At 43.4% G+C, this 27650-nt stretch overlaps 1 protein-coding gene across 13 annotated transcripts in view; it reads left to right on the top strand.

Annotated features, from left to right (window-relative positions):
- LOC123969984 (nuclear factor 1 X-type-like) overlaps window positions 1-27650 on the top strand; it is a 109129-nt gene that overhangs the window by 70438 nt on the left and 11041 nt on the right. For 5 of the 13 annotated variants that reach the window (XM_046047802.1, XM_046047810.1, XM_046047804.1 and 2 more), the window contains 8 exons: window positions 14835-14897; window positions 15200-15274; window positions 16468-16591; window positions 17099-17134; window positions 17542-17669; window positions 18839-18913; window positions 23080-23208; window positions 26358-26527. In XM_046047802.1, coding sequence (XP_045903758.1) covers window positions 14835-14897; window positions 15200-15274; window positions 16468-16591; window positions 17099-17134; window positions 17542-17669; window positions 18839-18913; window positions 23080-23208; window positions 26358-26527 — 800 coding nt within the window. The remainder of the gene's footprint in view (window positions 1-14834; window positions 14898-15199; window positions 15275-16467; window positions 16592-17098; window positions 17135-17541; window positions 17670-18838; window positions 18914-23079; window positions 23209-26357; window positions 26528-27650) is intronic. The other 8 variants (XM_046047808.1, XM_046047811.1, XM_046047813.1 and 5 more) reach the window with 5 other exon arrangements.

Raw genomic sequence — 27650 nt, 5'->3', positions numbered from 1 at the left:
TCTCTCTCCCACTTTCATGCTTTTTGTATTTCCCTTCTCTGTCCCTGGTTCCCGGTCTTTCTTCCTCGTCTCTCATTCTGCTGACACTTTCTCACACTCCTTCTCTGTCTGATTCTCTCCCCTCATCTCTGTCAAGGGCAACATCTTAGTGTCCTAATCTCTTTGCGGAGTCTGGTCCAAGCAGCCCAGTGTCTGGCCTCGAAAGTCTGTTCAGCCTCTGCTTCGTCAAACTTCCTCCATCAAAAATCCCTTTGTCAGGTCGCTTTGTGCCTCCACTTTTGAGTAAAGGCCCTGTGCTTGGAAACACGGAAAGCAGTGGAAAAATTGGGCTTTTCTTTCTCTCTCTGTCTTACTTTCCTTTTTCTTCTTTTCTTTGTCCACCCTGAAGTCTATACTCCTACATTTTCCTTCCTGCCTTGTTGCTGTCTTTCCTTACAATTCTCAACCCACCTCATCCCTACTTTTTTTTTGGCAGAACTTGCTAGCCTGCCCCCCTTTTTCACCCTCCCCATATAGCTCCTTCCTCTACTTCTTTTTCTCTCTGCCTTTCTTGCTCGCTCAGTCTTTAAATTTGCCTGAACCCAGGGACCCCGTCTGTTACATAAATGGGTTAAATACAGACACACATGTGCTCACATACTGTATGTACACTCGCGCTGCACATACAAAACCCCCTTTTCACCACACATGCGCGCACATACACACACGCACAGTGTGCTATATGGCCAAACTTGGCTTTGCAGCTTTTGGCAGGCGTTCAACTCTCTCCCGGTCTCCACTATCGCTCACTGGCTGATGCAGTGTTTACATGAGCTGCCAGTCACAACCAAATCAAAAGCTTTTCCCTGAGCTAAGAACAGTTGGGGGCCAAGGAGGTATGCCCTGAGTGGCTATGTTAATACTGATTTGACTATAGCCATTTTGGGGGCTGAATGTAGCCGTTTGTGTAAGTGCTGCAGCTCTGTATCTGCTCAACCTTAGTAAAGCTAGGACATGTCGTCTTCAGAGTTGAGCTGCATCATGACTCTTTTTTGCAAATACTCTGGGCTAGTACTTTATTTTTATATAATCAAAATATTCAGGGGCACTGTGAAAAAGCCATGGTGATTTGAGTAGCTTATTATTGATTATTGAATGATTTTATATCTTGATCATTATACATTCCTGACAAAACAGCCATTCATACTCGGAATGAACCCTGTGAACCCAAGGGTACGTAAGCCTGTTATAAGGTTATGTAACATATTATGGTGGCTGCACCAGGCATTACATCACTGGTTACAGGGGATCAGATCAACTCACACACATCCTCTGCTCCAGCATACACACATATCGCTTCCCATTTAATACCTCCATCTAGTGTGGATAAAAGCCTGTTTTAATGAATTCTGCTCATTTGGTAGAGAGATTAACAAACAATGGTATTAATGATTTTGTTTATCTTTCTGTTCTTGTGTCCTGTGTCAGAATCCAAAATGACTATCAGGTGTGTTTGTGGAAGGCTCTGCTTCTATGTTTTGGCAGGCTTTGGGTGTGGGGTTACACTGAATTTAATTGATTAGGGTCATAGGCTAAAGCTAAGCAAAGCACTATTAATGTGGATTAACTATACAGCACATTCAAATACCATGGCCCAGTTGCCATGTGGTCAATCAGATAGTGTGTGGGTGTGTAGCTTAGCTGGGGCCGAGTACAGGGATGATGTGTGGGGTGATTGTGGTAAGGAGGTGAATTAGATTTAGAATTAGAATTAATGAGGAGACGTTAAGCGGGATGGGCTTACAGGCTAAGTGCTGCGAGGTCAATGGTGAGGGTGTGGTCCTTACATAAACACTCATACACACACACAAATACATACGCACAGCAAGATCATTCAATGAAAAGGAAAGAGATATCTGAATAGGGCTGACAAACGAGGACAGACACACACACACAAATGTTCAGTGTGTGCTGTTTTAGTGACTTGTGCTCTGTGGGTACACACATGCTTTGTCTGTGATCCAAACACTAAAAAGACTGTAGGCCTCTGTTGCCTGTCTAGAAGCCTTGGAGTCGCCTGTTGTCCCCTGCCCAAACTGAGTGCTCTTTTTTGGGGACAGAGTGAGGATGGCAAAAGGTTATGAGAAGAAAATGTGTTTGTTTGCATATAAATCTACCGATCATAAACACACACCTCAGGTTACGCTTAATTTCTCTGTCTTTCTCACATTCTCCCTCTCTCTCAATCGCTCCCTCTGTCTTACACACACACACAAACACACACACACATTGACCCTATGTGGCAGTGATGTGGCTCACCATTGAGTGCCTATACCAGCAGACAGATGGTGATCTGCTTTACTGTACGTCGACATCCTGATTGGTTTATCTACTGGTGTGTGTTGGTGCCGTCGCTTATTTGTCCGGACTCCAAGCTGTTTGGAGTTATCCTGGCTACAAGGGTCACCACCATCGCCATTTGTTGGATTAGCTTTTTTGACTTTGTTAGAGCATTATATTTTACTCTGTCTTTCCCGTAGAGATCCAGTAACTGAGTGATTTATTTATCTTTCTCACTTCCTCCCCAAGCGTTAATCCTTTCTTTTACTTCATTACTTCTCAGCTTGTGTCGGTATGCACGTCTGTGAGTGTAATGTTCGTGCATTAGATGCACATTGAACATGTTCATACATGTGTGTGTAAGCGTTTTTCAAGATCACTATTCATCTTATATATCCATACACGCACACACATCCCTTTGGGGGATTTTTCTTATAAATATTTTATCGTTTTAGCCTTTTTTATGGGGTCACCTGTGTTTGGGTGATGCAGTTAGGAGGAATTTCCTTTTAATGTTTTGCTGAGAATCTTCCAGCCAGCTGTTCATTCATGGGCCACGGCACCACAGCCCTGTTTCATTAATTTCCTTTCTACAAACATGCACATGCAACATTCAACCATTTTTATTTGTGCTTGTGGCCCTCCGCTGCATCAAAGATAACATCCAAAGAGACAGACACTCAAGCACATCCTCAAAGGGTCACCCACTGGTGATACAGAATACTGTGTTGATTTCAGGTTGGCTGTCGCGCCTGGCTCCAGCTCCCTCACATGACGTCACCCTTTGCCCCTCACCACTCTCCCCATCTGCCCTCACCAGGCCGCACAATGGACAAAGAGTGTGTGCATGTGTTTGCCTATGTCAAAGTGTGTGCCAAGCGACATGCCGTCTCTTTTGATGAACTCTTTCATCTCTTACATACATTGTATTTTTGTGCGGTTGAAGTGTGTGCACCATGAACCAGACTTGACAAGCTGGCAGTTCAGCTCCTGAGACCTGGCACTCAAGGGCACAAGTTCACTTCATGCCTCCTCTGCCATTTACCTGCCAATTCCTCTCCTCTCCTCTCCTCTCCTCTCTTCTCCTCTCGCCTGCTTCCTCTCTTATGCCTCCCTCCCACATTCTTCCTACGTGGTTTTTAATCCTCAGTCTGCGTAGCAACACTCAAGCACACAGGCATACACACCAACACACTGACACAAATGCACACAACTGCCAACACGAATGCATATTGACATGGCACAAAATAAGCGAACATCAGCCCTTGTCAGCCTCGTCACACTTTGCTTTCATTGGCTCATACGATCTGACTTCATGGCTGTGATTGGCCAGTTTGTGTCCACACCCCTGTGTGTACACACACACACACACACACACACAAGCACATTTGCACACTGTTTGCTCTACTTCCTGCGTTGAGCTGTCTGGCTGGCATCATCTCCAGCTACAGTGCCAAAGGGTCAAAGGTGACCCCCGCTTGGCAACGCAAAGTCCATGTCCTTCCGCTCTTCTGTGGGTATGTGTGTGTGTGTGTGTTGTCAACGTGACAGCGTGACCTCTTTGATCAAGTTTTCTGTCCTGGAGTTTTCCTTCATGTATAAATACAATATAATATACACAGCCTTTATATCTTTCACTGTTTTCGCTTTACTCCACTACTTGCCAACGGCTCCTTTCCTCCTCTCCTGCTAGCATCTCTGCTCCTCCTTTTATTTTGATCCCCCCACCCACCCCCACCTCCACCTCCCTCAGCCCTCTTACTTTCTGCCTCCCACCGTCCCTCTGTCCTCTTGGCACAGATTGACAGGATTGAGTCACTTGGATTGTTCGTTCTTCCCAGTGAGACACATATTGTGTCAGTGTCCAGCTCACTGAGTGCTGCACTGTATGTGTACAACCCAGCAGGGAGCAACAGTGTACCCTAATACCTACTCTATATAACTGCCTGCTTCACTGTATATGGTTTATTGAAATTACACTGTCGCAATTTTTTTAAGTAAATGACTTAATTCTTATTATATTGAAAAGTTTTTTTTCCAACAGAAAATAATTTTGTTCATGACTTTTATGCATTCCCAAAAGAACAGTCATTATTTTCAAATGCATTCAAATGGATGGATTCTCTCTTTACTTTCATCATTGCATTTCTCCTGAGCAAAGAACTTAAGAGATCCTCTGTAATTGGGTCTCTTGCTTTCCAGTGCTGCATATTCACCCAACTGACTTTTTGACGTATTGTTATGTTCATAAAGTGGCACATTTGCTCTAAATTTTCATTGAAGTGTTCCTCAGGAGAAAAAGACTTGGCTGCGGGAAGAATGTTTGTTATCACTGTTATCTCAGTGGTGCTTTTGGAGGAGTTGGCAACCTTGCTCAGTATCGCTTTGTGGGTGTGTGCGCGTGTGTGTGTCTGTGTTGAGGATGTTTTCTCACTCTTATCGACGTGTCCTTCGCTGTGCAAGTGCTCCAGCGTTCTATTAGTGTAATTCGCTTTCTTTTATGTGTCTTGTAAAGAAATGTAAACGGCTTGGCAGATAAAAGTGAGGAGAAGAGCGCCAGTGTCAGAGGCATGTGAAAAATAACACAGCAGGATATGGGCAGAAAGCAGGCGGTCTAAGTTGTTTAAAATTTGAAATGAACAATGTGCTGGAACTTGACAGATGAGTACAGATAGAGAGAAAATGTGAAGTTTAAAACAGGAAGAGAGAGGAATAGAAATAAAGACAGTTCTAATGCTAGAACATGGGAGAGGCTTACCTTAAAGCACCCCTCTGCTGGCCAGACAGGAAGTGTGTGTAACAGCCTCAGCACAAAGACCCACAGTGTGTATCTGGGCCAGCAGGAAGAGGGATCGAGGGAGGAGAAATCCAAGTCTCAACACAGACCTTCCCTCGCTTCCCAGCTCTATATTCAGCTCTGTACTATACTTTCTCTGCAACATTTCCAGCTTTATTTTTGCAAAAGCTGCACTCAACTTGCTCTGCACTGTACTGGTTTACTTACTTACTTTACTCCAGTTCTTGTAAGCACTTTGCCTTTTATCTTTTTCCTGTGATCATCTCCACTACTGACTTGTATTCCTCTTAAGAATAATTCGATGGTGCTAAATGCTGCAAAGCTTAACCCAAAGTAAAACAATGCTGCACAGTGTCACATGGCTGAACAGTTTTAACATGTTTTATTTTTGACTGTATACAGTCTCCCAGACTCCCTTGTCTGCTTTCTTTCTGAAAAGTTTTATCATTCTTTTGATGTTGTTCTCTTCTGCCACAAATATGCATTCTGTCACAGTGCTGTGTTTTTCCATTTTCTGACGGTGTTCTGTTCTCGTGCAAATCTACATTCCTCCGGCTCACACATCTTTCTGTCTCTGCACTTTCTGGTAGGTTTGCACCTCTCCAACTGCCTCTTTGTCTAACGACGCTCAGCTCCTGATGTTGGAGAGTGTAAGGTATTTTGATTTGAAACACTTGACTTGAACACGGTAGTATGCACGCTATGTGTTGAATCTTGCTATCTAAGGGCAAAACGCAGAAGGGATAAGCTCCTACTCACATCTCAATAATATTCACGGCGCCATATTTCACTTTGATTTTATTCACATCACATCTCTCTCCCTTTTCATCTCTTTGTCTCCCTTTCTCTCCATTCCTGGCCTGCTTCTCTCTACCGTCTAGAGAGTGAAGTCTGAGCTAGCTGAGACGCCTGGCCCAAGGCCTTGTTGCTTTATTTGCATTTCACCATGCTCTGTATGTGCCAGGAAAATGCCTCCTGGTGGTGATAACCCCCTACTGCAGGCACCCATTCAGTGTGTGTCTCTCTCTGATGTTTGTATCTTGTGAGAGCTGCGTAGGTGGCGAGAATAAGTGTACCCCCACGCCCCCTTTCTCCTTCCTTCTCCCTCCCCAGTGTTCCCCTTCTCTTTCCCTTTCCGGCCTTTGTGCAGCTGTATTTATTTGGGCTGGAGCAGGGCTATGCAGAGACACTGGTCCTGACCACGCTTGGGCCCCCGCCCCAGTTGATGCCTTTAAACTAAGTAGAGATGGAGGTTGACAGAGTAATAATGCTGGTGTCAACACCACTTACAGGACAGCTATATCAGTATCAGCTCAGCAGGGGGACGTTCACACTCTGTTAGGCTGGGTCGTGAACCGTGCTGGGGGCCCCAAGCCTCAACCATAAACACACACACGGAGTCCACTCAAGCCTTTGCTAATGAAACAGCTTAGACATACATGAATGCAAAATGCTCATACTCCTTTTAATAGATTCTCATTCACATCACCACATCTAAGTGTTACTTTTTAAGCTAATTCTTTGTGTTTTAAAGACATATTTAAATGTAATAAACTAAGTCAGGTACACTTTATATCAAAGCCTTCTGTGCTTTCTCTCCCTGACACTTGTCAGTGTGTATTTGTGTATGTGTGTGAGACTGTGTGTCTTCTTTTGTCTGTTTTAGTGGGATTCTTGCTACACTGAGCCCTAGCGATCCTTCAGGACTTTGAGCGGCTGTCTAAAAGCAAGTCTTGTCAGCATGACTCCAAAGCACAGAATCCCTTTTACACTCGACTATACATATTAATTGTGAATCAGAGTTCTGTCAGAGGCCTTTGTGACCACATTGCATGATCATAGTAACCAAATGGGATGCTAACAGGGATGCATATAACACAAACGTATTATTGGCCCCGAGTGTTTTTAGCTACCTAAAGGAAATTTAAACATATATAATATACCGTAGACTTGTTTCGTTTTGCATGGGAGTTTATTGAGATCTTACTCCCTTCTTAGAGAAATTGTACCTGACTGCCACCAAACAAGAAATATCTTTGCATACATTCATGCTAACCATAATTTAGAACTGGGTTTAAAAAATACATGAATACAAATAGGGTTCAAACTGACATTGGCTCTCTTATAAATGATCTCTGAAGCACTGCAGCATTCAATGAACCTAAACTTAACTAAAACCCATTGTTATCATGGTATTAGAGTTATTGACAGATTCAAACTTCTGTTTTAAAATCATAATTTGTTATTCCTCACCTCAAACTTAAAAAAAAACTTAAATTAGCTATTTTATTCTTCTCTTCATCTGCATTCACTTTTCTTTTAATATGTGTAGAACAAGCTGACAAGCTTCTAAATACTGACAATGTTAACACAACGCATTGTTTCACATGCTCTGATTTAAGGAAACAAGCCATGGCACGTGTGTGTGGATACTAAGTCCATGACTCATTTTCAGCTCAATACAGTAAAATGGTAGGGGAGGACAGCATGAATGAAACAAACATGTTAAGCCTTGATAAACTGGCTTTTTGGGGCGCCATGTTGAAGAAAATGAAACCAATGTAATGGTGGGAGTTGACTTTCAAACCTTTACAATGTCAGTGTTATGGGGACAGACAGCCTGAAGTAGATGAACCCAATGACAAATCCAACAAACGGCAACAACACAGAGTTTTATACACACTTGTGAAACCAGTCGTAATTCATACACACACAAAAGTAGATTCAGACATCCTGTACTTAAATTTATAACTCTCATGAGAAGTCATTTTACACCTCTCTGACTAAGGATTTGGCTTACTTTAAATGCCACAAGTGAATGAGTTCACCCTTGATATGCAGAATATATCCACTCACTTTTAACCCTTTTAATAAAAATCAGAATTGCTTTTATTTGCCATTTTTACCACATACAGTAATGAAGGATTTAAAATTGGTGTAATTGGTACACCTTGGGTTTTCATGCTCTTACTCTTGGAATTTCCCAAAATTGATTTTTATAGTCCGTTGGGTAGGCTAATTTAATATAATCTACCCCGTTTGGGGATAGTACCTCTGGGGCTGCAACCTAATAATTAGCTTAGCTTATATTGTAGCAGCTTGGGAATACCCTGGTGACTTTACAAAGCCAATATCTTTGGATAAAACATGTCTCAAAAACAGTTAGAGATGGTTACATGGGCCTCACAAAGTTGCATGGGTCCCAAACCAGTGATGGAGAAACATTACAGAAGACTGTGTAGCTGTGTCACATAGGTCCTCAGTAATCTGCACTGATGGTGCCAAGAGGTGATTGAGGGGTGAGGATAAGAGGATGAATGGAGAGAGGAAGGAACAACAGGAAGGAGTGAAGGGGATAAAGAAGGACGGGGTATGTATGTATGGGCTTCCAGCCAGCCACATACCCCCCACCCTCTCACTATCACCCACTCCACCCAGTGCCTGCAAGTTCATGCATACTCTCTAGACCCATAACCCCCCTCCCTTTCCCTCTCCATCTTCCTTTTGCTCTCTTTCCTATCCTCAATGCTCCCAGCCTTGTAATCCCCCTCTCCCTCCTCTCTCTGCTCCTCCCTCCATCCTTCCCCCTTCCTCCTCCCTCCTCTCTCCTCCTCCTCCTCCTCCCCTCTATCTCTCGCTTTCTTTCCATCCCTCCCCTCGTCTCTCAGCATCCCTCTCTCATGGGTCTTCTTGCCGTGGCGTGGTGCTGTTGGCAGAGCGTGGGCGCAGGCGGCACACAGACGGGAGCACAGATGGGCAGCAAGCTGCGCAGGGCGGCCAGGCACACCTGCTCCACACACACACACACACACACACACACACACACACACACACACACACACACACACACACACACACACTCACACTTACAGAGCCCTACTCTGCCACCTCGCCACACAGCCTGCCTGCCTGGCACAGTGATATAGGGACACAAATACTAAAACACACATGCATACGTACATTCATTTGTACATCTATACGTGCAAACAAATGTTTGTGCATACAGATTTGTACATTCATAGTGTATATACTACGCAGTGTTTTCTATACACATGTAATACCTAATTTTACTGTAGAATTTTTATTCATTTATGACTCCGTCAAGTTTCACTTACAAGTAACTTAGTAAGTTTTTGCTTCTGACAGAGTAAACATTTGAAAAGGTCATAGTCACACTTGTGGTAGACTACATAGGAATGTGGTCTACACTTTTAGGACAAAAGCATTACTGCACGTGCACACAAACACATATTAAACAGTAGCAATGATAAAGACTTCTTAACACTGACACGGAAATATACCCTCGTATGACGCAGACTTAAATAATAAAAAAAAAAACAGAAAAATAAATAAATAAATTTTAAAAAAATAACGTCCAATAAAAGAGCTGAGTGAACATCTGTGTGGGATAGCTGGGGGGATTAGGAGGGTTTGGAACATTTTAAGCGCATTAAGGATTAAAAAAAGGTCAGAATGTTTAGCAACATACCGATAAACCTCTTAAGCGAAACCCAATTGGGAGGCTGTACCGCGTTATCCTGTGTTTTGGGGAGGAGAAGAGAGGAGAGGGGGAGAGTAGAGTTGACATTTGTTCCAACAAGACGAGGAATCACTGTGCACCAACAGACTGTGCACATACATGTAGTTACACACATATGGACACGCACTGGTTTGATGTGGCTATAGAGCACATTAGCTCACTTGTTGGTTTGTATTTTGATGTGAGGAGTGTATGTGCCTGTTCTGCACAGACTCTGAAATGACCAGCACAGTTTATGCATCTGTCAAACAGTGGTTTGCCACTACGGAGCCCACTTGTCACTTCTTTCATTTTCGACCTTGACTTTTACTTTGGCTTTATCCCATGTTTGTAATTATCAGCACGTACATTTCCACACTTGGAGAGGTTGTCATCTGTGCATTCTCAGTTATGTCTGTTACTGGGGGGGGGGGTCACAGGGCTCTTAGGTCATGTTTGAATGTGTTTTAATCTGGGCTTTTTTTCAGCTGAGCTTTAGTTCCCTGCTTTGCTCTGCTCGGGTGGCTGCCACGAGGAGTGACAGGCTGGCAGCTCTGTCTGACCCCTATCACCAGTCGGTCAACAGCAAAATCCAACAGGTCACTGAGCCAAAGCCTAATCCCCAACTCATGGATGGATGGTGGGTTGGTTGGCTACATGGTGTGGGATGGGTGGTTTGATAGACAGGGCAACGGCCTTTTTTTCTGACCCTGGAGACCCTCAGTTAATGCCATGGAAAGAGTATAGTAGTAATAGGAAAAATAAAAGAAGATGTGGTGGGGCTTGAGAATTATTATTTCAAAGGGATTTCTTACAGAAGACCAGCTGAGAATGTCACATAAGACAAAAAATGATGGTGAGGAGAATGCCCTACAGAGGAAACTGATGCAAAGGAAAGCCACAGAAATATTTGCTGGATATCAGAGAGATGGTAGGAGTTAAGCCACACAGTGATAGATGGAAGAATTGTGAGAGCAAGAAAGCAAACACAGCAGGGGGTACAGTACTGTATGTCAAGGCCATGATTGGTGGGGTTATGTTGATTTGTGGTGAGGGTCTTGAGGTTCGCTCTGAAGCCTGCAGGGAAATTCTGCAATCAGCAAGCAATGACAGCAGCCGTCATTAAGCTGAAGCCACAGAGAAACAATACAGTTAGAAAGCAGCCTCAAACACACTGCAGCAAGCCTTGGTGTGTCAACTTATCATGTGCTAAAGGGCTACTGTGTTAGCAAATATTTAGTCGTCTTTCTTGCTACATGTCAAATTTAAGGCCAGTATTAGCACAGGTTCGGTCTGCCAACCCATGCAAAAAAGATCCCATCTTACTGGAACTGGATACTTACTCTCTGCGCCAGCCCCACATTTACTTTGGCTGTACAATAGAGAAGTTGTGCAAAAGCATGAATTTCCAAATTTTCTTTCTGATCATTTGTTGAACATTTGCTTCTTATGTGTACATACTGATTTACCTTTCATCTCAGATTTCCTTCCCTCACTTGCAGGATGTTTCAGGTTTTTCACATTGGTGAAATCAAGAGAGTACAAGTGAGAAATTTAATACAAATCGAAATTATTATTTAATGAGTTGTATTTATTTAATTTAAAAAATTTCACTTGCAGAATATTATCAGCCAAGTTTTAGGGGAACCTTGTGATGGCTTTGGCATGGGTTTAAAACAGGTGAGACAGGTGTAGGTGGCATACACGCCAAATCAGTCCAAATGATCTTATGGAGAGAAAAATTTTATATGTGATGGTTACAGTGGTCAATCAGTTTTATTTGCAACAATCTTGTTTTTATAAGTACATCATCAGGTCACACTGTTTACACATTTATTTTTATTCACTCGTTTATGGAGCCTGCAGGGTCGGCTGAAAGGTTTGAGGTTGGAGATGGGCTTGCTGGAGGTTGGTGGGCATCCGGGAGGTGGGAGGGGGGGTTCTGCAGGACTATGATTGGGGTTGCTGAAGGGAGGGCTTTGGGGCGCTGCGGTGGGAAGATAAGGAGCTGGATGTGTGGTTAGGAGGCTGGGAGGGGGAAGAGGGGTTTGTGGCTGCTGTTGTAGGCTGCAGCTGGCAGAGCGGTGATAACCAGCAACCAGACCTCCACTGTCTTACCTCCTTGCTCCCTGTCCTCCTCACTCCTCTACCCAGCTATATGATGCACTGTTGAACTCAACAGTGGCACTGATTTCCAATAAGTGATGTAGTGTTGTGTTGTAGGCACATTGTTTGTTAGCAAAAGAGCCATGTGTTTAGACATCTAGAGCCAAAACTGTCGAAAGCTCCAGTATCTAGCTAGGTTATTGTACACTCTATATGACAGCTTTTCAAAAGTTCAATGAACACGTTCAAAGTAGAATCAGCACAGAACATATTAACAAACATTTGCTCTTAGAATGAAAAAACAGAAAGTAGGCGTTGTGGTATCTATTGTAAACCAACAACATGTATCCTTCTTCCTTACATACTGTGAGAGCTGATGTGGTTTGACTGGTTGAGGCCTCAGGGTGATGTTGAGGATAGCTATCTGTGTCCCTGCTACTGCACAAATCTGCCTGACGGTCTCTTATGAGCCTCGGTTTTCACTCTTAGTCTTTCACACCTCTACAACTGCATAACATGGTGGGGCCATGACAGGCCGACAAAAGGAGATTTAAGTAAGGACAGGGTTTCCAAGTGGAGGGTTTTTCCAAAATGTGATATGTTCACAATGAAAAACAATTGTTCTCTGTTACTTAGTAAGATGTACATGGTTACAAAGTAGGGCATATTATGGTATTGTAAAGAGAGGTCTCCAAATAAAGATTTCAGTGAGATAGCGGTTACATGGTTTCAATTACATAGTTCTCCGTGGTGTCAATCCGGTATTGTAAGAAGAACTTATTCTTTTACTTTAAAAAAATCCTGGGTTCAATTCTGTCCCGTCTATATGGTAGACTTTGGTAACATTTAGAAGGTACAAGACAAAGACTCAGGACTGATTAAAGAAAACACAACTGAGCATCATGTGTTATGGCAAGTGCCAAACTTGTGAAGTTGCTTCATGTTGTTCGGTATGCATCAAAAAACAATCAACTGATTGTGTAACGTGAATGTAAATATACTAAAATGATAACTCTAGATGGCCTTGGTTTTGTGAGCAGACAGGTGCAAGTGGAAAAACACAATCCGCATTTCATTACTGCAGAACATAGAGAAAGTCTTGAAACATAGTAAATGGGCCATTTTTGTGTTTCATTATCCATATAGATGGACACGATAAAGAGATAATAACCCAATAGATTGTTACCTTAAATCAGCAGATCTAGTACTACATCGACAGAAATGGCTGGGAAGCATTTTTGTCACTTTGAAAACTTTTCTCAACTACTTTACTTTTTTGTGATAGTTGTACCTTGAACTATCGTCTGTGATAGTATGTTCCCTTGAAGTCTTGTGAAGGTTTGTGGCAGCAAATATATCATGTATCTCTGGATATAAATCCACCTTACTGTATGTACTGTGTGCTTCAACCATTGCATGTATGGTGTGAGAAAAGGAGTGTTTACAATATTGTAGAGCCCTCTGGTGAAATACTACACAACGGTAAAAAGTCCAGTGAAGTCAGGTTGTTTTTTCAACAGCTTTCATTGGCCATCATATATGTTTACTCTGAATGTGTACCTCAATGTTTATCCACGTATGAGTGTGTGTGTTTGAAAGTGTCTGGATGCGTGCGCGGCGGGGGCGCTGCCTCGTATGTTTGGAGTGAGTGCCGTCAGTTAGCTGGAATGTGGCGCTACCGCCAATGCTAAGATGGCTGCCAAGCTCTAAGATGGCTGCCAGGATTACACCCAGCCAGTGAGAGACAGAGAAGAGCGAGAGATTCTGCATGAGAAAAGAGGGGAAAAAGAAGCTCTCTTTCATTTCTGTGCTCTTTCTTTCTTTCATTCTCAGTCTGTCTCGCCCCTCTCTCTGTGGATAAGCAGTGCTTCGTAGGCAGCGAGACAGGTCTGTTATTGTTTCTGCTCAGTAATCTGTGGCTTAGTGTGGCTGCAAGGCAAGCGCTGCTGGCAGGAGTCTGTGTGCTCTGTTATCACCTACAGCCTGCAGATAAACACCTCCTTTAGCTAGCTTGCTAGCTAGCTATGGCCTAGCTAGGCCTGAATGAATGGCCAATAGCATTAGCCGCTCACACCACACCAGTTGTGGAAATGGAGCCCAGTCTTATTCACCAACCCCAACACGTGGTCACAAAGATCAAGGAAATACATACAGCTAGAAGGCCCAGCCGGTGTTCTGTATCCATAAACAAATATGCACACACGTGTTCTTTTTTCACAGCCAGGACAAGAATCCACCCTCTTTAGACAACTTTTCTCAATACCCATGTTACAAAACCTCCTCATTCAGCCTGCAGCTACTCCAAGTGTAATTGTGGCCCTTTGTTGCCAAGACTTGGCATGTTTGCGTCTGCTCGTGAGTGAAACCCCCATGCAGTCATAACAGGTGTGTGTTTGTGCAGATGTTTTTGTGTTGCTCAGCTGTCATTTCATCACAAGAGGAATAGTTTTTTGCCTCAACTTCAACATGCCTCGAATCCCTCGGGACAGCCAGACTGGCATGGTCAGCCCTTTCACAGGGTCTGTGTATGAGTGTTCATGTATTCATGCGTTTGTGTCCATGCAAGGATTACAGCATGTTTTAAAGTATGAAACAAACATTAAAGACAGAAACAGATTGAGAGAGAGTGTGCATAGTTGTGTGTGTGTGTGTGTGTGTGTGTGTGTGTGTGTGTAAGGTGCTCTGTTTACGCAGACTAAATCCCTACCAGCAAGAAGGTATTAAATAGGATTAGGGTGAGGGATATGATTGCGTGGTTAGATACTAAATGGCATAGCAGCACACTGTAAATCATTGCACCTTAAGTCAGGAGGGACACAGGGAGACGGGAGAGAACATTCTTAGATACAAGACTGTCACACAAAAATGTGTGAATTCACACACACACATACACTCACAAGATGCATACCATATCCCAGCACATACTGCAAGTCCCTCTTATTCATCTCACACCTTAAATATCACTTGGCAGCATGGATGCATAGCTGTGAATTGCCGAGACGTTGTTCATGTTTTTGGTTACTTTTTTTTAGCACAAAAAACAGATCTTAACCATTTGTCTTTCTCTATTCTCCCCTCGCTGTTTCTGTGCAGAATCCGGACAATCAGACAGCTCCAGCCAACAGGGGGACACAGACATCAAACCACCGCCCAATGGTAGGTACCCAAACACACACATCCCATGTCCAGACACCATCAAATGAGCATACTAAAATTAATTGCATCATGCTTATCAGTCTTAACATTTTCCAATTATGGATCCAATTAGCAAACAGGCTCACACAGATGTTGATCCACAAACATAGTTGCAGATGGTCGCCCTCTCAAAGGGATGTGATTTTCAGGGTTTCTTCCAATTTCTTTTCTTTTCCCTTTTTTCACCATGAATTTCTGGGGGGGGGTTTCTCTACAACACTTGCATGTATATGCAAGTCCTGATCAAATCCTTTTCTGTACAGGGCACCTGAGTTTCCAGGACTGCTTCGTCACCTCAGGGGTGTGGAACGTGGCGGAGCTGGTCAGAGTGTCACAGAGTAAGTAGTAAAAAAGCCACAGAGAGAGGCATGGGAACAAAAAACAATTACAGTACCCACAGTATGATTTGTGGATACTAGTGCTGGGCAACGATAAAATCTTTTATTTAATCGCAGATAATCGCATGGTTATGCGCAAAATTGAACAATGAATTCTAAAGTAGCGTATTGCACACTTTTAATTTAATTTCAAGGTACTACTATATATATATATATATATATATATATATATATAACAGTTTTTGTTCAGTAGCAAGTGTCCCTGTTAGTGAGGTGAAGAAGCCTCCTGCCGAAGTTGAATTGTCTTGAACGTATTGTACGCAAGGCGGAGCACAAATCATTGGAAGAGAGACTAATCCTTGCTGTTTGTGAGTTTCCAGAATCTATTACTGTTTACTAAATAGGACATCAACAGGAGGGAATTCGCATGGCAGAGCACCCCGCAAAACTATATGGAGGCCTATCAGTAAAGTTATGTAGCCTATAATTTTAACTTAAGTTAAATAGGCTACAGCTGTATAGCGCCCAGAAGGCGTCGCCATGGTTACTATCCATAGAGTGCCTGCCGTTTACTCACGGAGCGCTTGTCTCCCTTTCTGTTCACCGGTGCAAAGAGCAACCCCGAGGGGCCGAGCGACTACGTTGTGATTTTAAGAACGTTCCTAAGACCAACATCTTCCCCAATACTAATCAGCATGCAGTGTGTAGCTATCCACTTGTCTATGGCATTTGATAGCTTGTCTTGCTTTTGTTTATCCACTTCTCCCACACGCTGCATCCAGCGTAGTCTGCCGAATCCTCCCTCCGCTGCTTGTTTGGGTGGATGATTTGCAGGCTGATCAACATCCCGCCCCTCCTGTGACCCATGGTTTGACTGTATGTGTATTCAGAGCCAGTGAGCAACGGACCTTCAAAATAATAACAGTATATAAAACTGCGTTAACATGCGATCAAATAATGCGATAAAACGAATGCGATAATAACGCGTTAATGTGCCCAGCCCTAGTGGATACATTTATTTATGATACAGTACATACACAATATGTATCCTTTTTTATATACAATATAATCCTATTTAAATCTTTTGACTATATCTGGAATATACATGCCATCTTAACTCATTCTTGCATATTTCCCTTTCTCCATGTCTTTTTTTCTCCCTCCCTCTTTTTTTGATTTTTCTCCCTCCTCAGCTCCTGTAGCCACAGCGTCAGGGCCTAACTTCTCACTCGCCGACCTGGACAGCAGTCCCAGCTACTACAACATCAACCAGGTTGCTCTGGGGCGACGCTCCCTCACCTCCCCTCCTTCCACCAGGTACACAGTCCCAGCAATGATTTCATGCACACAACAATACTGTACAGGTGTACGGAAATGTATGTTGCTCAGGGAAACACCAGTGGCCATAAAACAGGTCCAGCTGTCCAACATTAGTGGAATCTCTTGTGTGCGAAGCCACCATGTGGCAATAGTGTAGTGCTACCTGGGCGTGTGATTCGCTGTGAAGCCAAGGGCAGACTGGAGGGAAGTGTGAAATCACAGTAATATCTGCCAACGGTGTATCGCTTCTTATTGCAAGGATGACTACTCTGGCAAGTAAAGTACGCCATTCATTGAGGTTTCTTGCTATAAATGGCATTTAGTACCGCAGTCCATTCCCAGTCTTGGAATCTGTCCTGAACCTCTTTTTATATGTGTTTGTGTCTCTGTTAGCTGCTCTCCTTTTATGAATGTGTGATGCCTCTTTCTGCTTTTTCCTCTATTGTGTCTTTCTTAACTTGTCTCTTTCTCCCTTCTTACCTCTGTCATCTGCTGTCACTTTAGGTCTGAGGTGGAGTTGTACGCAAACCTTCCACGGAGGTAGTTATAAACACCTACAAAGACACAAACTAATGAGAGACACGCACTGAAAAACACACACACAAACAGAGAGAAAGAAATTCTTACTGTGTGACTGTCTTTGCTTCCTAACCTTTCTTCCTGTTTCCTCCTTTTTTTCAGTCATAGTTTTGACATTTCTTGTGCTTTGTCTGTTCTTCTCCAAGACTTTGCGATAGTAATGTTGTTGCCAATAAGATGCAAAACTTGAAGCCTTTTAAATATTAAAGTGCTTGTTTGTATAAGTTATCAGTTCTGCAAAGTATTTTATCCTTTATCTATACATTCCCTGCACCTAATATATTTTTGAAAAATCATGCCTACTCTCTCCCTGTCTTTCTGTCTCCCACCTCTCCTCCACCCTCCAAACATCCTCCTCATCGCCTCAGCTCCACCAAGAGGAAGTCATTAGATGACAGTGAGCTGGAGAGCCCCACAGATGATGTTTTCTACCCTGGACGCTCGCCTGCTGCCAGTTCCTCCCAGTCCAGTGCGTGGCCTAACGACATGGATGCAGGTACCCCCCCGCCCCCCATCCCACCCTACACTAGTCACCCACTAAGCAAGCATTATGAAACTTTTTTTCATGCCTGACCCCGATGCCTCCACCTGATTTTCTCTTCTCCACACTCCCTACCTCAATCACCTGCCTTCACTCTGTTGATGTACACATCCCTGAAAACCTACAACTCACCCACCAGCCACCTTTCTCAAGGCCCTGCACCTCCTTCTGACCATTTTACACTTTAGAGAAACAGCATCACCTAAGTCTGCAGCTTCTTAATAAAAAAGAGAGACTAACAAACAAAGATGGTTTTCCTATGAGAGTCAATTGGTTACAGTTTCTAGCAATATAAAGAAAAGCACTCCCTGTCATATATTTAAGCATATAAACCATGTTGAATTGAAATAGAAATGTTTAAAATTATGTGCTTTTGTCAGATTAGACAAGGACCTACATACAACTGCCAAAGTAAAGGAGACTTAGATGAATAATAAAAAGCCAGGTTTAGGTCTAGTCAAGAAAATAATGTAATAACAAGGCAATAAAGCCATTACACAATCATCACCTTGAACGTGTGATGAGGCTATTTAACACTGATTAGAATAGTCTCTTCCTCTATTGTTAAGGAAATATGTTTAAAAGCGTCAAGATGTTTTAAATTACAGCCTGTGCCACTGGCCACCATTCTTTCAACACCATCACTACAACCCCAGAAAAATTGAATTTATCATGGATAAATTGTGCTAAATGCAATCCACCAAATAGCTCTAGACATCAGAAATATAAATGCCAAGATGCATCAAGGATGAAAAAAGAGCTTACAGCTGCCTGTATTAAGGCTTTATGCCAGTGTTTCTATTGTTTTGGCAGTAACCACTATTGCCATTCAGCTTTGGACATTTCCCTCTTTATTCTACCTCCTATTATGAGTCCTCACTCACTTCACTTGAGACCCCACTCTGAAATCTCAAGGCTTCATATTTACTCATCATCACCTTAAAGTTTACCTGATGTTGTGTTGATTATCAGTCACTCACTACCCCCATCATACACAAATATAACTCTCTCCCTTTCCCCCTTTTCTCTTTCATTATCTCTCCCTCTCTCTCTCTTTCTCTCTCTCTGTCTCTCTCTCACTCTTCCCCTATCTCATTGTTAACAATACCCTTCTCCACTTTCAGTGCAGCACCATTTGGCGAGTGTGCAGGAGAGGAAGATAAAACATGAAAACGATGGCGTGCAGTTTCCTTACCATGGTTAGAACAACATTGATTACACTCATTTATTTGCTATTTATCCGCCTTTATGTAGCTCAGTCATTCCTCTGTGTATATGTGTGTGTGTATAATATAATATATACTGTATGTGTGTGTGTTTATATGTGAGTTGTATGACAAGCGTAGTGCACCAAATATGATTTCATTGCTGCTGATCAAATTTATTTTATTGACATTACATTTCCTGTGACGTACAGTGGCGGCATTGTCAAGAATTAAGTTCAGGCTTTACTTTCTGTTTAAGACACGAGGCTACAAGTAGCTCACCGAAGATCCCTGGCTTTACGGCTCTGAACTCATGTCAGTCCTCCCGGCGGCATTTTAATTGACAGATGTCACCAGGATAACACTAACACCTGCAGCACATTCACACGCTGTGCCCATTCTGCCTCACATGCCCAGGGACTCGCTCATATTCATACAAACATGCACATACGTATACTGTACACACACACACACACACACACACACACACACACACACACACCGCTCGCAATGACTCACACACTTACAACTCCCTTCATATGCAGACGTTCACACATTGAAACACACGCTCATCATGCTCCCCACCCCTGCAGGTGTTCAGGTGCCCGCCTAGCCTCCATCCCTCTGTCGCTCCATCCCTCCCTTCCTTCAAATCCCTCATTAAGACGCTTACCGTCTGTGGATCAGAGGTGTAAAACCCTTCCTCCTGCTCTCTAGCTCTCCCTTCAACCCTCCATCCCTGTCTACCTTCTGTCTAATTGAAAACGTGTACAGCAGGAGGGACCCCGGGGAGGGAGAAAACACGTCAGAGGAGGAAAAAGGAGGAGAGAGAGGCAGAAAGCAGGCAAGTGGATGGGAAGTGGGAGGTAAAAAAGGGAAGAGAGGAAAGAGGAAGACTTTGGTGTACTCAAATGTTGATCGCTAATGAGAGAGAAGAGTTATCAGGATGCAAGCTAGAGGAGCCAAGAGCCCTGGTTAGGTTTTGCCCCAGTCTACTCTCACTCGAGCCTCAGCGGCTGCTCTCCTGCTCCACTTAGCTGTAAATGTAATTAAGAGGCTGCTCATCAGAGCCACAACAGAGACTGCTGCACGCCTTAGCGCACCAGAGCCTCACCTCCCTTCTTTTTCCTGTCTCTCTCACTCCCTCTTGCTCTCAGTGAATGTGTACCACCCCCTTACTCTCCAAAGTGCACCACACACAGCCTTGCACACCTCCAAATGAGTTTGGCAAATAGAGGTGTAGAATAGCGTGCAAATCTGGTGCCTTTACGCAATTAATTTACAAAATCCAAGTGTAAAATTGGGAAGCCAAAAGCTTTTGTAATTATCAGTCGTTTTTGTGTGTTGGTTTGGGAATAGTTTTTAACAGTAGCTAGCACAAAACATGTTACACACTCAAGAGAAGCCAAGGCAAAAAAGGAGAGATTGAGGTATGAGAGAGCAAGGATGGAGCGAGTAGAGAATGTGTGAGTTTTGGTGCGGTGTGTATCCAATTTTCCAAAGGATCCCACCTGCCACAGGCAAAGCTCATCTGGGAATTCCTGTCCAGGTGGGGGGTATGTAAACAAGCAAGCACACACACAAACAAACCAAGGGGCTTCTAAAAATATAGAAAACACACTCACACACAGGTGCACCGTCTGTCCACAGCCCCATCTACTCCCCCTGACTCCCTCTATAACTAATAGAACGCACACATCCAACAGCACACACACACACACACACACAGATGTATGAAGATGCATTCACACATATAAATAACAGAAACACAGTTACGTTCAGAATATACACACACATCACATAGCCCACACAGACTCACACACACACGCACAGCTGAAGCATGGACCCAGATGGTGTTTCCGTGTGTGTGTGTAGCCTTGGGATCCATGAGGATGCTGGAGACATCTGCTCCACAGGGGTTAGAAGAGGGGTGGGGGAGGTTAGTGGAGGCAAACGAAACAACCATGATTTCACATTAGTTCCAAATGATTGTGAAATTTTCCTGAGACACCAGAGAATTGTGGTGGTGGGGGCCTTTTTGGTTCTTTGAGTTAAATGTTACAGTTCCATAGAGGGATAAGGCTGGACTTGCATATGTGGCTTAAATCACCGGAGACAGGAGAGTTCCCTGACTTTCCTTTCCACTTGTTTAAATCACTATCTCCCAACTATGTGTGCGTGTATGTGTGTGTCTGTCTGCGTCTATGTGTGCTTCAGAGGCGCATCTGGTGGCAGGCCTGTTAGTGCAAAGAGACAGAAGGGTCATCATGGGAGCGCTTGATTGGTTGCCAGTGAAATACGAAGGCTTTGCCAAGAGAAGAAACGGTGCAGTTGTGGCACACACACACATACGCACACACAGACCAGATCAGACCATTGCGCAGTCTCTGAAGTGCCGAAATATGGTCTTTCACGTTCCCTTGGTGATGATGACAGTGCTGTATCTTCCTATATATACAGATGTCAGTCTTCATCTGATCTTCTCTCTGTTTCCTGGCTCTGATTTCTATACTTCAGATTACTTTTATACTTCCAGAATAAAAGCACATAACTACCTTGCTGAAACCATAACTGCTTTTTACGCTTTCTTCCAAATCTCAGTCTTTCCCAGCTCTCCCCTCCAGTGCCTTTCCTTGTTTAAGTCTCTGCAGACTTCTCTTATTTCCAGTTTGCTCCCACCAGTGTGACAGTGTCATAGCAATCACTGCTAACTATTGGTGTCAGAAGTGGGATTGGGGTTGTCTTCATGCTTGGAATCTGTCTGACAGTACAATACGCCCCCAGAAACCCGGTACAGTTGGATGGGGGGGGGGAATATATGTCTGCTAAAGACATAAATGGTTCACACATATTCACTCCCACCTGCTTGAGACTTAACTCTTTCACACAGGGAGGGAAGGTTTTACACGCCCCCACACTCCCATAGACTTTCACACGTCTCCAGCTGGAGAAGTGAGGAGGAATCATATTTAATGCCTTGTTTGATGTGGAGGGGCCACAGAAATAGACTACAAAAACAACAGTCTAAAAAAAGTTTAAAAAGAGAACATTATCACATCACTCACTTGTTTGGAAGATTAGAAGAAAACTTAATGGAAAAGAAATGTGTCTATTATTTCATCAGTTAAATATGGCAGTGTTGTAAGGCTCTCTTGTTTTTTGTGATTGGACGTGTGCTTGTGGTCTCGAGTGTGTTCAGTCGTCGAGCATGTGAGTGAGGGTGTGTGAGCGAGAGATAATAACCATATTTAACATCTTATGACATTCCAATTTCATACATGTCGTCAGAGCAACGCATTGGAAAACAAGATACTGCTGCATTTTTCACAGGTTCTGCTTTGCTCTCTCGCTCCCTTGCTCCCTCGCATATTTTCATGTCTCCCACGTTCTTCTCGCCTCTTTCTCTCTCCCTCTTTCTCCCTCTGTCTCTTCTCTCTGTCCGTCTGCTTGTCTTTCGCACTCAGCAGCTGCCGTGTCCATACTGTACAGTGTGTGCTATTTCTGAATGAAGTCTTCTTCTCGTGCAGCCAGCCTGTGAGCTTCGCTGAAGCCAGACCACAACTAGCTGACTGTGGCCGTATGGCGGCTGTGCTCATACACAGAGAGAGCCTGGAGTTGGCACCTGAAAGAGAGAGAGAAACAGAGAGAAAGAGATGAGACAGAAAAACATACACTGGCACAGTAGAGGTTATTATAGCTACAGATGTGCTTTGGCTCTAAAACAAAGACCAGATTCAGATTGGCTTCAGCTATTTTTCCACATTTTCCTTTGAAGACGTGCACTTAGGCTTTGAAATATTGCTTAGCCTATATTATATGATTATAAAGCTGGGAGTTGGGAATCCTACAGTATATCTCAGAATGAGTTATTACAGCCTAGAGTCCTCTGATTGACTCATAGAAACTAACAGGAGTAAATGGCCAACAGCCAAAAGGACAGGGAGCAATGCGCTGCCGTCAACCAATGAGGAAATTCAACAATCTAATCAGAAAATCATGATTGTTCAAGTCCCCTTCAAGAAAAAATCTAATTGAATTTTTATTTTTTTTTTAGTGTTGCCAGTTCAGTAAGCAACATTTTGTTGATTAAAACCACCTCTCTCTTTTCCTCCCTCTTCCCCCCCACTTTTTTTTTGTTGATCCCATTTTTTTTTCGCCAGGACTGTCCTCGCCTGGTTCACTTAAGAAGCCGGGGAAGTTTGATTTCAACGCCCTGACTTCCCAGACGAGGTCCCCCCGCATGGCGTTCACACACCACCCGCTGCCTGTGCTGGCAGGAGTGAGACCAGGTGAGAGCCCTGCCATGAACCCAACCCCCCCCTCTTTTATAATCTGAAAAAGAGAGAGAAGGAAAGGGAGTGTCAAACTTGATCCATACGTACACCCCCAAACTCCTCTGGAAACAAACAAAATAAATTCTACAAGCGTGAGCCTGAAAATGATGAAAGTCCCAAATGTACTTGCTGAGAAAGCAAAATAAAACTTTTAAATCCTACAGTTGCAACTGCTGAGAAGCAATATGCCCGCAGAGTTTCATCTGTTCAGTGTTACTGCTATCATCATGGCTTGGCATAAATTTCTCTCTCTCTCTTTCAGCCTCTCTCCATCCATCCATTTTTACCACCATCTTTGTGGCTGTGTGTTTTTAATATTGTCATTGCATGGTACCATTGCTGCATCCATGCCTTTGTTTATGATTTGCCTCATATTACTGCTTCATGCATCCATTGTAATGTTTTTACATGTTTTTAATGTTTTTCAAGTCCGCTCTTGCATTTAAACTGACAAAGCTATTTATTCTCATAATGGAGTTGACGTACCAAATGGAGCTATCCGCACATTTAATATTTTAATTTATCTTGTAATAAGACCACTTGTATGTACAGTGCATAAGATCAAGACCTTTTTATTGTCAAAACAGCTACCAAGGAAAAATTTGAAATGAAAATATGTATGTAAGATGTATTGCCTTATAACGGAAAGAAGAAGACAACAAATGACCAGTAAAGGGACAATGTATCCATGTGTGTTTTGTATGGTTTGTTCTTCAAAAGATGTGTTTGGTCAGCTTTTCTTGTTTAGCTTTTCTTGGGCGTATATAGCAAATACAGATTTGAAAAGGAGTAGGAAGAAGTAACAGGGATTAATATAGTATCTGAACCCAATGCAGTGCACATGCAAACTGTAGTAAATACAAGTCTTTAATTAACAAAAGTAACATCCAGTGTTTCAAGGTCTTGTTTCATTAGTAGCACTAAGGGCAAGTTGTCCTCATAAGAGCTATTCAGTCCTATAGGATAACCGACATGGTTTCTCCATCTCCAGTCAAAGAATTCCCAAAGTCTCCAGGATCTCAAGTTTGCCAACAAGTCCCTGTGGGCTGGTCTCACTTTTCAAAGGAATAAATATGTCCTCCTCTCTCTATCTCTCCCTCTCATTCCATTTGTTTCTCAAAGGAATGGTTTGGTCCACAGCCAAAGCAGACCTACAACGTAAAGGTCATTTGGACTCATTGCCCTCCATGTTGAAACCTATTGAATTTTACTTGCGGAGCTCCCCACAGTATATTTAGAAAATATAGTGAAGGCCGGATCTCGCACCATTAAGCCATGTTGTTTATCTGCACAGAGCAGTCCTATACCCTCTGGAAAATCCAAAGCACCAGATTGGATTTTGCATTTGAATTGATTTCTAAAATTTGCTTCTCTGTTTTGTCCATGAGTTGAAGAGGTGTGAAGGACTGGCTCAGGTTTCTTTGTTCCCCTACTAACTTCTCCACACACTGTGTGTGTGGACGTTTGGCTAAGAGGTTTTAATGTAATAGAGAGGCCGTAATGAGACAGTGTTTAGACATTGTGTATGGGTGCATTTGTGCACGTACCCACAGACACACACACATGCGCGCATTTGTAAATTTACACTCTTGTGGAGGACTCTCTGTGCTAAAATGGCTGCCATCCAAATGGAATGTCCCTCGGAGGCCTTGGTTCTATAAAGAGACTGGAGGATGATGGGAGGGAGGGATGAAGAGAGGGATGAAAAGAGAAATGGGGCTAGACAGAGAGGGGAAAGAAGCAGTTAGCAATCATGGCCTGCCTTGGATGGACTGGAGCTGTTAGCTCTTGTTGTATAGGTCTAGTGAGTGTGGGTGTTCAGGGGTAAGGACTGGATGGTTTATGTTCTGTTTTTGGCTCCGGACTGACGTGGAGAGCTGCCAGATTGACTGCTGTCTGATTATACTAGTCTGGAGAGTCCGCCATTGTGACGGTGATTACACACACACATACACATACACACAAACCGATATATGTACAGACACATGAAAGCTGCAACATTCATTAGCAACATATTCATACAGACAGACTCCAAAAACACTTGCAAACCAAGATACTAGATACACAGATGCACACCAAAAAACACAGACACAAAATGGTCGACACACTAATACTCCACAGAAAGTTTGAACGAACAGCCACTTACCCACTTTGTTAGTACAGCATACACAAGAGATAGTAGGTGACAGACATAATCACAGATGCTTGTTCGCCAGGGTCCCCTCACCTAGCAGCTTGCCTCTTTAGTTTGGTGTGCCAAATTGCCAAAGCCATAGAATCTCAGCAGAAGACAGACAGTGGAGGCTAGTCTCTGTGCACGTGTGTGTGTGTGTGTGTGTGTGTGTGTGTGTGTGTGTGTGGGGTGGGTTGGCTGGCTGGCTGACTAATGTCTCCGGGAGGCGTTTTGTGGTCGGTGGGGAGCGGAGGGGTGATTCTCTCTCAAGCTTCAAACTACTGGGCAGAACCGCAAAGCAAGGATATGCTGCTGATTGATTACACATCATCGACAAGCAATAAAACAAAAGTGAAAAAACCCAGCGTGTGTGAGGCTGTGTCATACCCCCGTGGTTTGTCTGTGTGTGTTTGAGAGTGAAATGGAGAGGGAGCAGAAGGCAAAAAATACTGTAACACACTCTAGTGGGTATGGTACTGTGAAAGTGTGTGTGTGTACTGTGTAGTGATGCCAGGCTTACCAGAGGTACAGAGAAATCTAGTGGGCTGATTTATAAAATGAATGGGACCAGATGTTTCCCAATAGCCAGGGATAATGCCAGTCATTTGTAAGCAGAAACAGCTTCAGTCAGTCGACCACAAGAGAATGTCACAGCTATTTTCTGTGTTACGACAACAATAGGCCTAACCGGCAACCTGGGCTTTTTGAAACATATGCATGTTGTATATCCCTTCATAGGTCTGCATGTTAATGTACTGAATATCATGTATGCTTAATGTCTGTGCTGTGATTCACTAGAAAAGAATATAATGACCTGAGCCTCATTGCATTTATCCATCTTTTGGTCTCCCTCCCATCTTCTCCTCATGTTCCTCTTTCTCCTCTTCTCTCCCATTCCTGTTCCCTTTCCCCTTTTCTCTTTTCTCTTCAGGGAGTCCCCGTGCCTCAGCCTCCGCCCTGCACTTCCCCTCCTCCTCTATCATCCAGCAGTCCAGCCCGTACTTCACCCACCCCACCATACGCTACCATCACCACCAGGACCCGCTTAAGGAGTTTGTGCAGTTTGTGTGCACTGATGGCACAGGACAGCCCAGCGCACAGGTAAGTGGTCTATTGGGTTCAACAAAAGAAGCTGAAGGGAGAGTGGGTAAAGACAGGTTTACACTGATTAGAAATCAGCTTCTTTTTGGGGAATTCACTGAAGAAGATGCAGAATGAAAATCAGCATCAGAATGACTGCTCCATAATTTCATATCTTATTTGTTAGATGTACAGGTGCAACAAGGTGAGCCTAGACCCGGGAATAGAGATATCTTTATTTTAAGTGAAGGAGCCAAACCACATTTCACTCATCATAGGCTCAACATAAAATGTGATAACTTCTCCCACAGTTGTGCTCAGGTTGAGGGAGGAATATCAGAAAAGGGGCATGTATGGCCTGAGTAAAACTGGCAAATGGCAGTGGATTCACTGTAGGGAAGCAAGGCTGCAAACTTGAAAGAGGCTGATAGAGGGTGTGTAGACAGATCTAGATTAGCGCTGTCCATGGAAGGAGAGCAGCCCTCATTGACATGCTGCCATTTTAAGCAACGTTCCTTTTACAACACTCAATGATGTGATGTTCTCTCAGGGGGCACATCTTTCCCAGTCTGTATTGTGATCTTTAATTATAATTCTCTGCATTATGAGAGTGCATAGTGGAAGATAAGCAATATAACAAAGTAACCAAAAATATTATCTGTTAAACATTTATGTTAAAGTAACATGACAAACTTTCAAGTGCAGAGGGGGAATTGAAGAATAGCTTTTAAAACGAGTCATGTGTCAGATGAAGCCAGTGAGAGGTTGTGGAAAATGCTAACTGGGGCAAGGGGGGGGGGTTCTGTGACACACTTCTTGAGGTGTCATGGGCCTAATTCCGTGAAACATTAGTGAGAGAGGTGCCTCCTTGATAACCTCAATAACCTGACCGCACTCACTCGACTCATCCCGAAAGCTAAGTTTACAAACATTAAAATGTAGGCACAGCATACATCTGACTGTCAGCTGGTTGTAAGGGGACATTTCAGAATTATTACGACACACATTCAGCCGGTGTTGGTAGTGCTGGAAACCTCTACTGTAAACTTGGCCTTGTGAGCAACTTTGAAAGCACTTATTAATCCCTTTTTCATGTCCTTTGTTCTCATCACTTCACACACTAAAGACACAATATAATGCGTGA

Source organism: Micropterus dolomieu, linkage group LG04 (genome assembly GCF_021292245.1).
Source record: "Micropterus dolomieu isolate WLL.071019.BEF.003 ecotype Adirondacks linkage group LG04, ASM2129224v1, whole genome shotgun sequence".
In the NCBI taxonomy this organism is placed as follows: Eukaryota; Metazoa; Chordata; class Actinopteri; order Centrarchiformes; family Centrarchidae; genus Micropterus; species Micropterus dolomieu.
This window is presented reverse-complemented; position numbering and strand designations above follow the sequence as displayed.